At 49.8% G+C, this 14,844-nt stretch overlaps 1 protein-coding gene across 1 annotated transcript in view; it reads right to left on the bottom strand.

Annotated features, from left to right (window-relative positions):
* Positions 4,171–14,844, bottom strand: part of PDILT (protein disulfide isomerase like, testis expressed) — a 37,332-nt gene continuing 26,658 nt past the window's right edge. Inside the window, exons 7-12 of the mRNA XM_021088376.1 lie at positions 13,596–13,792; positions 12,857–12,887; positions 11,182–11,302; positions 8,529–8,707; positions 6,289–6,378; positions 4,171–5,158 (exon numbers count right to left, since the gene is read on the bottom strand). Of these exons, the coding sequence (XP_020944035.1) occupies positions 4,925–5,158; positions 6,289–6,378; positions 8,529–8,707; positions 11,182–11,302; positions 12,857–12,887; positions 13,596–13,792 (852 nt within the window). The 3' untranslated portion in view covers positions 4,171–4,924. The remainder of the gene's footprint in view (positions 5,159–6,288; positions 6,379–8,528; positions 8,708–11,181; positions 11,303–12,856; positions 12,888–13,595; positions 13,793–14,844) is intronic.

Genomic DNA, 14,844 nt, shown 5'->3' with positions numbered 1-14,844 from the left:
AGCCTGCTGGAATGATTGAAACTAGCCAAGCCTAAACCTGCCACCCCTGGTCCTTCCCATGGAAAACACAATTATGGCTTCCTTTTCTTTTCTTTTCTTTTCTTTTCTTTTCTTTTTTCTTTTCTCTTCTCTTCTCTTCTCTTCTTTTCTTTTCTTTTCTTTTCTTTTCTTTTCTTTCCTTCCCTGCCCTTCCCTTCCTTTCTCTTGGTTTACAGGGGTTTACAGTGTTCTGTCAATTTTCCGCAGTACAGCAAAGAGACCCAGTCGCACATACCTAGATATGTTCTTTTTCTCACATTCTCCATCACAAGGGACTAGACATAGTTCCCAGTGCTATACAGCAGGATCGCATGCTTACACATTCCAAAGGCAAGTCTTCTCCATCTACCAGTCTCTGGACTCCTCTTCCACATCCTCTCTCCTGCTGGGATGGAGGCAATGTGCTTCGAGAAAAGACCTCTCTCTCTCCCTGAATGCTCTGATGCCCTCCCGACTGTGGTTCATCTCGTGCCTTCCCCACCTGTACTGCTTGCCCCGCCAATCTGGGCCTCCGCTTCCTGAGGCCCCAGGTGCACCCAGGCCACCTTCAAGGGGCACACCTCTTCTCTGGCTCGTGGCCAGTCGGGGGCCCTGTTCCATGTGATTTGGTCCTAACAGCCCCCGTGGCCCCCCTCCTTCAACTGGCAGCGACATGGCTTTAAGGCCGAAGCAGGTGAGCCTCGAATCGTGTCCTGAATACTAACACCTGCCCCTATTGAGGGGCAACTGGTTCAGGTGAGTCTCAGAGCCCCAGGCTGTTCTCTGCTTGGTCTGGGAATGGGCAGGCCAGGTTTTGAATGGGGGCGGGGGTGGCGCTGGCTCTGGAGACCTGAAAAAACACAGTGAGCTTTTGGCTTTACAAGACAGATAGACTGTGGAGAGGCCTAGATGGTTTGTATAGACCTCAGTCCCTTAGATATTCTGCCCTTTCTTTTCCTAAGAGAAGGTCTGTTATCCCTTGACTGGAATGAATGTCACAAACCAGCCAGGTGAGTCTGAGTGGCCTAATGTCTCTGTCCTAAGTCCCCAGAACCTGCGAATGTTGCCTTACATGGCCAAAGGGACTTCGCCAGTGTGCTCAAGTTCAGCATCTTGGAACGAGGTTATCTGGGCCGGCCCGAGAGATGCAGGATCAATTAGAGTCAGAGCAAGGAGGAGAAGTAAGGATGGAAACAAAAGGTCAGGGTTCTTTGAGGAAGGAACCGTGGATCCAGGCAGCCCCTGGAAGCTACAAGATGCAGGTCAAGGGATTCTTTCAGAAGGACCAACCCTGATGACCCATTGACTTTAACCAGGTGCAAAAGGGATTCTGCTTTCTCAACTCCAGAGCTGAAAGGGAATAGAGGTGTGTTGTTTGGAGGCAATACATTTGTGGTCGTTTGTCAGAGCAGTAATAAGAAACTAGTAATCAGGAGTTCCCATTGTGGCACAGCAGAAATGAATCCAACTAGGAACCATGAGGTTGCAGGTTCGATCCCTGGCCTCCCTCTGTAGTTTAATGAAACAGTGTTGCTGTGAGCTGTGGGGTAGGTTGCCGATGTGGCTCGGATCTGATGGGGCTGGGGCTGGGGCTAGGGCTGGCAGCTGTAGCTCTGATTCAGCCCCTAGCCTGGGAACCTCCTTATGCCACAGGGGCAGCCCTAAAAAAAAAAGAAAAGAAAAGAAAAGAAAGAAAAAGAGAACTAATAATCAAATTTGGGTCTGGGGAGATACTCTCAGCACCTCTTCCTTTTGGGATGGCTGTGAAACCACGTATCTCAGAGTGTGCTGCCTGGTACGGAATTTCATTTGCTCCTCTGATACGCATCTACTATGTGCAGGCAGAGTTCTAAGCTTTGGGAATACAGTGAGGGAGGAAACAGATGTGTCCTCTCATGGGGTTTACACACCATGGGGAAAGCAGGCAAAATCCCAGTGCACAGCAAAATCATAAGATGCTTTCAGATACTGGTATCTAGGAAGGTGTCTTGGAGGTGGTGGCATTTGAGCTGAGAGTTGAAGGATGAAAAGAACCCGGCTCTGAAGATTAGCATGGGGAGGGGTGGCATCTGGCGTGCATTGAAGGCAGAAGAAACAGCTGTGAGGAGATAGAGAGCTCGAATTGTTCAAGGAGTAGAGCATGAGGCTGGAGCCGAGAAAACCAGAGGGAGAGAGGGAGGAGGAGAAGGGAGCTTTAGGGCCGGATCTTTATGGGCCTTGAAGGCACAGTAAGCAGACTGATTTTAGCCTACAAATAGGATGCCATTAGGGGGTTAAAACAAGTTAGAACTGTAAGCCTTTATGGCCTATGGCTTTTTGTTTGTTTTTAATTTTTTTTCTTTTTTTTTTTTTTTGGGGGGGTGGGGGGGCTTCACCTGTGGCATATGAAAGTTCTGAGGCTAGGGATCCAGTCGACCTGCATCTGAGATCTGCACCACAGCTCGCAGCAACACCAGATTCTTAACCCACGGAGCAAGGCCTGGGATTGAACCTGCATCCTCATGGATACTAGTTAGGTTCTCAATCCACTGAGTCACAAGAGGAACTCCTCCTTTCTTTTTTTTTAACTCAAGTAGAGTTGATTTACAATGTTGTGCCTATTTCTGCTGTATAGCAAAGCGACCCATATATACATTCTTTTTCTCATATTATCTTTCATCATGTTCTATCCCAAGAGAACAGTGACTTTAGCAGTTTTAGGAGATGTGGATTTTGTGTATGTGGGGGTCAGGGAGGTGCTCAGTGGCAATAAAGGGACCAACTGGGAGACTTCTTTGGCTAAGACTGGGGGGTGGCAATGGAGGGAAGTGGGAGGAGTCACATGGAAAGAAGTGGGTGGAGTCACATGGAAAGAAGGGTGGGTTGTGGAGAAGTGGGGGACATGGAGAAGGGGGAGTCACATGGAAAGAAGTGGGTGGAGTCACGTGGAAAGAAGTGGGTGGAGTCACGTGGTTTGGTGGTGGTACTTTTACCGAAATAAGGACTTGAGGGTTATCCTACCACAGGGCTGCTTAAGAGTGTGGGTCATTTTTGAGATATTGTCAACCAAAGAAATACATGCAGGACCTAAAAAGTTGAAGGTTAGGTTTCATTCAGTGAAAAAAAACAGAGGATTTAAGCCCAGGAGATAGCATCTCAATTAACCCTGAGAAAACTGTTCTGAGGAGGAGGTGATGGAGCTAGGATAGAGAGCAGTTTTGCCTCAAAGGGAAGGAAGAAAAGTGCGCTGCTGGTAACAGAAAACTAGGTAGCTCAAGTCCGGGGAATTTAGCACCTTTCTACTTACGGGCAGATGCAAAGGTCTGGACTCACTGAAATCATTCCTTTGATAGACACTGAGACTCTCTGAGACTTATAGCCTATGTTTTCACATCCTGAGTTTCCTCAGGGTGCAATCTTTGGGAGTGGCTGCTGTCTGGTGGCTGCTAAATGGCAGGTATTCTTTGTTTCCTTCCTGAGTTCCCTCAGGGCTTGATGGCTCACCTTTGGAGGTGCCTGCAATCCCTGATGGCTGTGACATCCTTTGTTTACTGACATAGAAGGCAGTATTTATTTCTCAATGTGAAAGACTGGGGACAGATTTGGGGTTGAATCTCTTTCCGTGCTAAAATGAAGTCTTAAAAAAAAAAAAAAATCCATCTCTCTCTCTCTCTCTCTCTCTTTTTTTTTTGTCTTTTTAGGGCCACATCGGCAGTATATGGAAGTTCCCAGGCTAGGAGGTGAATCCAAGCTGCAGCAGCATGCCGGCCTACACCACAGCCGTAGCAACGTGGGATCCGAGCTGTGTCTGAGATCTACACCACAGCCCAGGGCAACACCAAATCCTTAACCCACTGAGTGAGGCCAGGGATCAAACCCACATCCTCTTGGATACTAGTCAGATTTTTTTCTGCCGAGCCACGATGGAAACTCCAAAAATCCACCGCTTTTGAAAGTGTTAGCCAAACTCTGAGGATGCCAACCTGGTGGTAGTGGTGGTGTGTGCATAGTGGTTAAATGCAGGGCCTGTAGAGTGAGATTTGTGGGACTTCAAGTTCCTCTCCCAGGGGGTGGAACTCAGAGCCTCTGGCCAAGACAAGAATTACCAGACCCTTATCATCACCCCACCTATTATCTCATTTTAAGCACCCCCCTCTTCCCCCCCCCCCCCCGCCTTGAGCAACCTGGCCCAGTCCTTCCTACCCCTACTAGGAAAGATATGTGACCCAATTCTCACACCACCTCTATAGGGGCCTCAACCAACCAGCAAGTGTATTGAAAGACCCTCTTTCCCCAGCCAGTCAGCAGGTCAGCATGTATATCATAAGACGTCTCTTCTCTTCCTGGGCTATAAAAACAGACAGGACCACATGCTCGAGGTCAGCTCTCATCGATCATTCAGAAATAGTCCTTCTGCATTAGCAACATCTCTTATTTCCATAAACTCATCTTTCTTTTCACCTTGCTATGAGTCTGGAAAATTTTTATCCAACCCCTGCCCAGAGATCCCCAACAAGACTGCTTGGCATCCTATCCCAAGGGCTTTTTAGCTGTGTGATCCCTGCCTGGTTGCTTAACCTCTCTGCCTCAGTTTTCTCATCTGTAAAATGGGGAGGGGAAAACCTAGCTCCCAGTGAGGTGGTGAGAACTAAGCCCATGCCCAGAGTGTTCTAAAGATTCACTAACTATTGCTATTGTAGATTCCCTTGCAGCCCCATCTGAGTTCCAGGTCAAACAGTTCTTGTAGGGCTGCACCAACCAGGAAAAAGAGATTAATGAGTAAAACAGGATCAAAAACGTGGATTCAGGGGCTTTTATCATCCAGCCTCCTCTCACCTACTACAATGATATACAGTTTTATAGATCCACCCAGGAAATGATGCCAGGACCTGGGAAATGGACACCTTCTCTCCTGGCTTTAGAGACCCTACAGTTCCTCCTTCACTTTGGGTGACTTCTCCCGTCTTGGAGGTCTCTTTGGCTCAGCCACCTTCTCCTCCTCCTCTGCCATTTCTTTCTGCCTAGCTGGTTCTTCCAGCCTGGTCACATTCTCCAGCTCTGGCAACTTCTGTTCCAGTAGCTCTTTCTTTATAAAAGGTACCTCCTTTCCCTCAGTCAAGACCTTCTCTTCTGTTGCTTCGCTTTGCTCAGCAGACAGTAGCTATTCAAGGAAAGAAGAGGAGGGAGGGACAGAGGGAAGAAGGAGGAAACAGAACGAGAGGCAAGAATTATGGGATTATTGTCATCGAAAGAGCCAAGCAGACTTTCTCCCCTCTAAGTTAACAGGTGCAGCTGCCTATGCCCTGCTCTGGGGCTGGGCATGTGACCCAGGCCTGGCTAATGAGATCTGTTCCAAGACATTGGCTGGGACTACTAAAGAGTAGGTACTTTCTTTCCAAGCTGGGGGCGGGGGGGGTGTTAGCTTAGAGTCATGGAGCCGTCATTGCCCTCTCCAGAGGGAAGTGATTGCTTGGGAATGAAGCCAATGTGGGAGAAAACAGAGATGGACTGTCAGAAAACAACTTTGAGGAGTTCCCATCATGGCGCAACAAAAGCGAATCTAACTGGAGATGCAGCTTCAATCCCTGGCCTTGCTCAGTGGGTTAAGGATCTGGCATTGCCGTGAGCTGTGGTGTAGGTCACAGACTCTGCTCAGATCCCCCATGGCTATGGCTATGGCGTATGCCAGTGGCTGCAGCTCCAACTTGACCTCTGGCCTGGGAACCTCCATATGCCAGGAATTTGGCCCTAAAAAAAAAAGGACAGGAAAAAAAAAGAAAAGAAAACAACTTTGAGCTTCAGGATCCACCCACACCTGATAAGTCCACCAGTCTTAGGGGAGGACACCCCATTGCTATTGCAGCCAAAGGGTAGTTTCTGACATGTGCACCTGAAAGGGTCCTAACTAAGGCAGACGTCCTGTTCCAGCATATGGCCTCACTGAGGCATGAACAGAAGTGGGAGAGAAGGGGGCTCCCCTCCACTCCATCGGGAGGACAACGCCAGAGGAGGAGCCCAGCAAGATGTGTGGCGGCCCACTCAGAGACAGTAGACAGGGGTGGGGGGGGCAGCCTTAGAGGCCGTGGGGACCTCAGAGCCTTTGTGCTTCTCTGTGTTCCTCAAGTCTGCCTTTCTGGTAGCAAGTGCCCTTGGAACGAAGTCACCCCGACTAGCTCTGTTCTCCACTTTTGCCAACGTGCACAAGATTAGGGAACTCTTGGCACCCTCTGTTCTAGTCTGTTGAGACCTTGATGGTTCTGGGTGGGACGGAACAGGATACTGCTGTCTTACCTCATCTTCATCCTCAATCCTGATGTTGATTTGACTTTCCAGGAAGTCAGAAAAGCCCTTCAGGGTATGTTCGCCCTTATAAGGTACAGCCTTGGAAGAAAATGGAACAGAGTCAACACAGCAGCCCTTCCCTGCAGCAAACTCAGGGACTGCTCCCCAGTAAATGCAGGGCCAGACTCATAACAACCTCAGAACAGTGAGGCTGGTCCTTAACTGCTCTGAGTCCCCTTAACTGCTTTAAGGATAAGAAAACATTCTTCATCCTAGGGCTATGAAACTGTGGTTCAGAGCAAGAAGCCCAGACCCCGGCTTCAGCACACAGCAGTCACGCTGACTGCTTAACCTCCTTCTGACTCATTCTCCTCAACTATGATCTGAAGATAAGAGTGGTCCCTACCACATCATGGTATAAGGATTTAATAAGTGACTCAATGAAAAGCACTGAAGGAGTTCTCATTGTGCTCAGTGGGTTAAGGACCTGGCATTTTCTCTGTGAGGATGTGCTTCCATCCCTGGCCTCGCTCAGTGAGTTACAGATCCCGGGTTGCCACTGGCATAGGTCGCACATGCGGCTTGGACCTGGTGTTGCTGTGGCTGTGCTGTAGGCCACAGCTGCAGCTCAGATTCAACCCCTGGCCCTGGAACTTCCACCTGCTATGGGTGAAGCCATAAAAAGAAAAAAAAAAGCACTTAAAATAGGTCTGTTATTTTTGTTACAAAAGAGAAATAGTTATTTCACAAAGCATCTGGCATGTTCCTTTTTTTTTTTTTCTTTTTTTGTCTTTTTGGGGCCATACCTGCAGCATATGGAAGTTCCCTGGCTAGGGGTTGAGTCAGAGCTGTGGCTGCCGGGCACAGCCACAGCCAGAGCAATGGATTGAAGCCATGTCTGAGACCCACACCACAGTTCACAGCAGCACTGGATCCTTAACCCACTGAGCAGGGCCAGGGATTGAACCCACATGCTCCTGGATACTAGTCAGGTTCCTTACCAATGAGCCACAGTGGGAACTCCTCCCAGCATATTTTTTTTTTTTTTTGTCTTTTGTCCTTTTTTAGGGCCACACCCACGGCATGTGAAGGTCCCCAGGCTAGGAGTCTAATCAGAGCTGCAGCTGCCCGCCTGCACCACAGTCACAGCAACACCAGATCTGAGCTGCATCTGTGACCTACACCACAACTTATGGCAATGCTGGATCCTGAACCCACTGAGCGAGGCCAGGGATCGAACCCGCAACCTCATGGTTCCTACTCGGATTCAATTCCGCTGCACCACAATGGGAACTCCCACCTAGCACATGTTCTCGCTCAGTCATCACTAGCTTCCTTTCCTCTTTCAGTCTTTAGGAAGACCGGGAGACTGTTTCCTGCCCTCCGGCTGTCAAACTCCTTTTCAGATAACTGGCGATCTGAGACAGGCCCACCCGCACAGCCTCACTGTCCACCTGCATCGTCTGCACTACGAGGATGACATCTCTTTCACGGTGACAAGCTGTCTGCCTCCCTCTTTGTTCACGTTGTACTTCCCACCTATAATCCACACCCCTTCTTCTAATCTGATTTAAATCCCCACCAGGCGTCAAAGTCTCACGTCTGCATGAAGACTTCCCGCCGTATCTGCTCTCCAGAATCTGTCCTCTCCGGTTGCATTTGAAAATGAGCCCGTATCACGACTCCTCCCCGCCCCCCTCCACACACGGCCATACTCTTCTTGGGAGAAAGGACCTCAGCTTGTAATTTGCTGATTGGCATCCTTCCCCACATGCCAACGTGGCATGAAAAGTGTGTGCCATGAACTCTGGCGATGTTCGATGACTCTTGTACCGAAATGTAAAATATTCGATAGGTATCTCTATCACGCATTCTTCTTTCTTCTAATAGCATCCTAACCTCAATGTTCACGTGGCGACTCCCCCCACCTTATTCCATATAATCTGGGTCAGGCTCAGCTCCACTATCAGAGGGAACCCTATGACCTGAGCCTGTCGATCAAAACACCCAGGTCCCCTTGGCCATCATGACTGGGTCATGGAGGAGCAACTGGCCTGAGCTGGACCCAGTGAAACTGAGTCTTGGGACTTTGGTGAACCGCCAATGAAAAACCCTCTCTAACTTGCATGTGGGGCGGGAGCTGAGAATGAAGCTGCTCTGGTGGACGGCAGAGCTGGGGACAGGGAGAAACGCAGTCCACGACAAAAAACGTAACATTTCCAGTTGGGTGAATCCCAAGAGCCCCTCACCTGTTGAGAGTTGGTGGGAAAGAGCCTGAAGAAGGGATACCGGTCCGGTTGCATCAGTTGAACGTCATTTGCGGTGATGTCAATCTTGGCGATGGTGACCGTGGAGTGGTTTTGATACTTAAGGCCCAACTCCTCCAACACTGGGAACAGCGCCCTGCATTTGGGGCACCAGGGCGCATCTGGAAGAGAAGGGCCACCCCTCAAGCTCACTCTACTAAAGTCTCTGAAAGCCAAGCTCCTGTACACACTGTGTTCCACTAACAGTTCTGCTGCCGGGCGACTTCGAATCCCTCCCTCTTTTAACAGGGTGTTAGGTTATTTCACATTTCAGCCATAGCTCTTGAGCATTATTAAATGAATCAGAAAAAAAAAGTACGGCCCTAGTCCCCTTTCTTTCAGACACTGATGCTTTTCGTATGATGGGACATTTTCTTCTAGCCTCTATTTTTCATTGAACATAACCTGCCCATTCCCAATGGATGGGCAATGAGGTCCTCCCGTGTAACACGGGGAGCTGTGTCCACTCTCTTGGCACAACATTGTAAATCAACTCTAATTTAATTAAAATAAAGGAAATGATGTACCCCACTATGGAAAGAAAGAAAGAAAAAAAAAAACCATAGCCTTCCATTCCACTTGAAGAAGAAAAATCAAGAAAAATAGTGATTTTTAATAGCTGATTCCTTATGTTCTGCCAGAAAGTAAGTGTGTGTGTTGGGGGGGCAGAGAGGAGGGAGAGAGAGAGATCGCACCACAATTTTCCAACAGAGGTCAAGCTCATAGCTCAAGGTCACCCAGTTAATTAAGCAAAGACAATGAGATTTGCAGACTGGCTGCTTGGACTGGTGACCACTGTGTCACATTGCCTTACTGTCTAGTGGAGGAGAACCACCAAAAAAGTGAACAGTAGGTTGTGATGGGTACAACCACCCCTGGAAAGAGGACGCTGGACTTTTCTTTGGACAGTTTCTTAAGCTCTGAGTATGGCCCAGCCTCCGGGACCTACCAGCTCCAACATGGAAGGGAAGCAACCCTGCCTGCCTGTTGCTCCGTGAATGTTTCTGGCTCTGTGGGGAGAGAGGTTTCAAAGGCGTTCCATCTGGATGATTATTTTACAAACCAAGCGCCTCCTTGACCCTCCGCTCTCTGGCCTGCACCCCTGCAGCTCCCCTGGAGCCCAGGGAGCCCTGGGTTGGAGCCCGAGGGTGCATAACAGCTGCAGCCCCAGGGGACCATCTGCCAGCGCTGCTTCCAAGAAAGTGAGGCTGCTCTTGCCTTTTAGCAGAACCAAATGGGCAGTCTCAGGACCCCCGGGGTCAGGGGACCTTGGACAGTCCTCCTCAGCCTGTCACTGAGAGGCAGCCGATCCTGGCTGTTCAGCCACACAGACTTTGACCATCCACGTCCGTGACCATTTCAAAGGCCTGCCTGATGTCACCCAGCCTCTGCTTCACCCTGATGGCCCCAGAGCTGGACTTGAACGTCTTCCCTTGCCACCCATGTACTCTGTAACCTGGGGTTAGGTAGTCAAGGTCTCTGGGGCTGGGTTCCCTGATCGGTATCTTGGGGAAATCCACTGGGCCTCCAACGAGGCTTGTTTTGAGGAGGAAATGCAATCAGGTGCATGAAAAGCAAATAGATGGGAATTCCTCCTGTTAAACAAAAGAGTTGTCTGAAGCCACCGTGGAAGGAAGGTCCCTGGCTTTGGCTCTCGCACGCCAATCCGAAGGGCAGAAGTCCCCGGGTGAGCACTGGAAATACTTATAACAACAGGGAAGAGAAGAGCCATAATATCTGTCGTTCATCCAGGGCTTACAAGATGCCAGACCCGGGTCCCAGGCTCTCACGTGCTTGAGGTGGGTCTTCAGCTGAGCGGCACCAACTCAGGAACTCAGGTAGGTAAAATACAGGTCATTGCATAAATGATGTATACTGGTCATGGGTGCAGAAGGGACCACGGGAGGCATCAGGATCAGGCTACCTCTGTTCCAATTCTGTCTCTCCTTATGGTCACTGACGAAGCTCTGGGACTTTAGGACACCTTCTTCACCTCCTTGGGACTCTGTTTACGCATCAGTGAGGGGGGAGCAGTAAAAGGAGCCACTTTTCACAAGGAAGGTTTGAGAATTAAATGAGATAAGGTGGACTCAGGCTGGCACAGGCTGGGGTATCTAGCTTCAGTCAGCATTAGCCATCAGCACTTTTTTTTTTGTCTTTTTAGGGTCTTACCCATAGCATATGGAGGTTCACAGGCTAGGGGTCAAATCGGAGCTGTAGCTGCCAGCCTACACCACAGCTCATAGCAACGCCAGATCCTTAATCGACTGAGCAAGGCCAGGGATCAAACCCGCATCCTCATGGATGCCAGTCAGATTCATGTGCACTGAGCCACGACGGAAACTCCCAATGCTGGATCCTTTCACCCACTGGGCCGGGTGGGGGGATTGAACCCGCATCCTGGCACTGCAGAGATGCCACCGATCCCTTTGCACAAATAGCCTCTTGATCCAGACTCTTTGGATGTCTGAAGACCACCCTTGGCATGGGGCTTTGTTAGATTTTGGAGATGTGGGGGACCAAGAATTCAGGAGCTGCCCTTGAAAAGTGACACTGGTTGGAGTCATGACCCCTTGGCCTGTGCAGAGATACTTACAGAACATCACAAACACGTCCCTTTCCTTGTCAAAGACAATGACATTGAAGTTCTTTCCAACGAGCTGCTTAATGGGCCCCTGGTCCCAATATCTAGGAATTTCTTCGCTGGACTGATGTTTCTAAAAAGCAAATTTGAGAGATCTTAGCTGGTTTCCAGAAAGGCTTGGCAGCTGGGACTCCCCACCCTGACAGGAAACAGTGGAAATTTGTCTCTTGTTCTTATGACAATAGCCATGGGGAGGGGACCAAGACGATGACAAAGATTCTGGGCTAGATGTGAAGCCTGGATTGTCCGTGGAAAACTGGAACCAGAGGCCTGAGGAAGAGCCAGGGCTCCGGGGCTGGGGAGGAATCTAGCATTTCAAAGACATGATTCTTAGGATGCTTAGATGATGGTGGGGTTCACCTCATTAATATCCTTGCCAGTGTGCACCCCTCTTCCCCCCAATATGGCCACCCCATCGCTTCAAGAATCAAACTGGGAGTTCCCGTTGTGACTCAGCAGAAACAAATCTGACTAAGATCCATGAGGACGCAGGTTCGATCTCAGTGGGTTAAGGATCTGGTGTTGCCGTGAGCTGTGGTGTAGGTCGCAGATGCGGCTCAGATCCCGCATTGCTGTGGCTGTGGTGGAGGCCGGCGGCAATAGCTCTGATTGGACCCCTAGCCTGGGAACCTCCATATGCCATGGGTGTAGCCCTAAAAAAAAAGAGAGAGAGACAAGCTTATCCTCACTCTGTACTTTTTCCCTTCAGCCTCGCTGCTCTTCCGTTCACTCAGAGGGCTCACCTGCTTCCCATTTCCTCATTCCCATGCGCCCCTCTCTAGTTAACTCAGATTTCTCTTCCAGAACGATCTCAAAGGAAGACTTCCCCGACTCTCCCCCAGATTAGGTCCGGCCCTGCTCTCATAAATTCTCACAATACTTGGTACTTTTCTTGCATCGCTGACTTAAGTGTAGTGTTTAGATTTATTTTGCGGGTTCTTTGACTGATGTGTCCCCATCTCAGTGGATAGAATGTCACAACAAACTTTTCTGCCTTTCTCGCTGAGTACCCCTGAGAACTGGCACATCGTGAGATCGCAGGGCATGTCTTAGGAATGAAGGGATGAACCCAGCTCTCGCTTCTCTTTGAAGAAAGTGATGGAAATCCCAGAACATCTCCTTTTTGTCTCTGCACCCTTGCTTTCTGAACATCTCTTGAATCCACACCCTTCTTTTCATCTGCACTGCTGCTACCCTCGGCCAGATACCCTTCATCTCTCATCTAGATCACTGCACTAGCCTCCTCGTGTTCTCTCTGCATCTCCTTCGAAGCTTCTCTACACCTTTGTTTTCCCACAAGCAGCTTCTCCGTTCACCATGCCAAGCTGGCATCCCATGGGCTCTTAGGATAGCAAAGCTTTCAAAGGCTTCCACGTCCTGCTGTCTGGCTCTGGCCCAGCTCACCAGCCTTGTCTCCCACAACAGTTGCCCACAGCCCCACCCCAACCTCTGGAAAGGACCTGAAGACCCTTTGTGAGGGAGCATAAAAAAGGGCAGGGACTGGGCGTGGGCGGTGGGAAATGGTGAAGATAATGGAGAAGGAGGAACGGGCCAGATCAGGCACGTGGCATCTCCCAGGTCATGCCAAGGATGCTCATCTTGATCCCAAGGGCACCAGAGGACGTACGGGCCCTTGCGAGGAAGACACACCTCCTGAGCTATCGCCAGAGGGCAAGAAAGTGGACCGATGGAGCTCCAGGAGGTCTGTAGATGGACCGAAAAGGAAGCCTTCTATGTCCTTGAACGTTGGGTGAGTGGAGTATGCAGCTGAGCCTGAAGGTAGGGATGGGGCGTGAGGAGAAATAGACGCTGAGATGAAGATGATAAACACACTAAAAGAAATCCATACGGAAATGTCTGGACTTTTTTTTTTTTTTTTTTGCTTTTTTTTAGGGCCGTTCCTGTGGCCTATGGAGGTTCCCAGGCCAGGGGTCGAATCGGAGCTGTAGCTGCTGGCCTACACCACAGCCACAGCCACAGCCACATCCATGCGGGATCCAAGCCACATCTGTGACCTACACCACAGCTCATGGCAGTGCGGGATCCCTAACCACGGAGCGAAGCCAGGGATCGAACCTGCATCCTCATGGTTCCTAGTCGGGTTCGTGAACCACGGAGCCACGAAGGGAACTCCAAAATAATGCCTTTACTTGAAGAATAAATAATGAATGGTGGCATTATTAGGCCAGGCAGGATAGATCAAAAGTGGAATAGATTTGAGGTGGGGAGATGGGGCTACTTCCTCACAAAACCCATGAGGTTGACCTTTATTCTGCCTCCCCATTCGAGGACCAGAAAGCCCGCAGAATTACCAAAACGGGATTATTTTGAGGTTCTGGATAAACCGGGTCCAAGGACGCGCTTACCTTGGCCTTTCTATCCAGAAGCGCTGGCCGAATTTCTTGAGGTTTTCATAGGTTATTTCCTCGAAAGGCATTTTGTATCTTGCATCAGAGCTCAAGTTCAGGATTTGGACCGATGGTATGTCGACCTCTGTGATCCGGAAGTACTCAAAGACACGTCTGTTTCTGGGCTCGTCCGCATCCACAAGGATGAAAAGGATCTGCCAGAGCAAATGAAAACCTGTGTCTTTCTGGATTGGAGGCATGACAAGCGTAAGGAATCCCTGCCCAAGGGAGAGAAGCTGTCGGGAAGCTGTGGGAGGGCCCTGATGGAGCAGCTCGGAGAGCCAGAACAGGGCTGCTTTCTCATCCGGCAGGTGCAGTCCTGCACCTCACTGCACAGACAGGCATCAGCCATCAGCCTGGTGTCACCAGCCCCAAGCAGGGCCCTGTTCACCTAACTGGAGAACTGCAGCAGGTCCTGAGCTTTCCTCCCAGTTCCTCGGGCAGAACAGTAGCTTCCTTCTCTGTGACTCACTTTCCTAACCTGCAAAGTGGTGCTTGTAATAGGACCCACCTTATGGGACTGTTGTGAGAATGAAACACTGTAGAGAAAGTCTTGGTTTAGTGCCTGGGAGGTAGAAAATGCTCCTGCATGTCAACCCACTATTCTTTTAAATTCTTCTTCTTCTTATTTTTAACGGCCACACCTACAGCATATGGAAGTTCCTGGGCCAAGATTTGAAGCAGAGCTGCAGCTAGGGCCTAGGCCACAGCCACAGCCACACTAGATCCGAGCCATATCTGCGACCTACACCACAGCTCACGGCAACACCGGATCCTTAACCCACGGAGCAAGGCCAGGGATCGAACTCGCAACCTCATGGTTCCTAGTCAGATTCGTTAACCACTGCGCCACGACGGGAACTCAATGGTGATCATTTTTAAAAGATCCCTCTGGTTGTAGAGAAGAAGCAAGAGTGGAAGGAGGAGATGGTTAGAGCCTCCTGCGCCTCTGGGTTTAGGTCATTCATCTCACAAAATATTAAGAGCCCTCCTATGTGCCGGACACTCTTCTAGGTGCTGGGGTGACTGGAAAAACAAAGCAGACACAGTAAAATCAAGCATGTGTTCTTTCAAAAGACCTTTGCTAGAGGTGAGTAAGATAAGAGGTGGAGGTGTGACTGATTGGAATGATAGTCACTCAACTGTTCCTCTTTGGCTGGACATTGGGGCACGATCAATACATGGCATCTGAGAAGCGTGCTCATTG

The sequence above is a fragment of the Sus scrofa genome, chromosome 3, assembly GCF_000003025.6.
Source record: "Sus scrofa isolate TJ Tabasco breed Duroc chromosome 3, Sscrofa11.1, whole genome shotgun sequence".
NCBI lineage: Eukaryota > Metazoa > Chordata > Mammalia > Artiodactyla > Suidae > Sus > Sus scrofa.
This window is presented reverse-complemented; position numbering and strand designations above follow the sequence as displayed.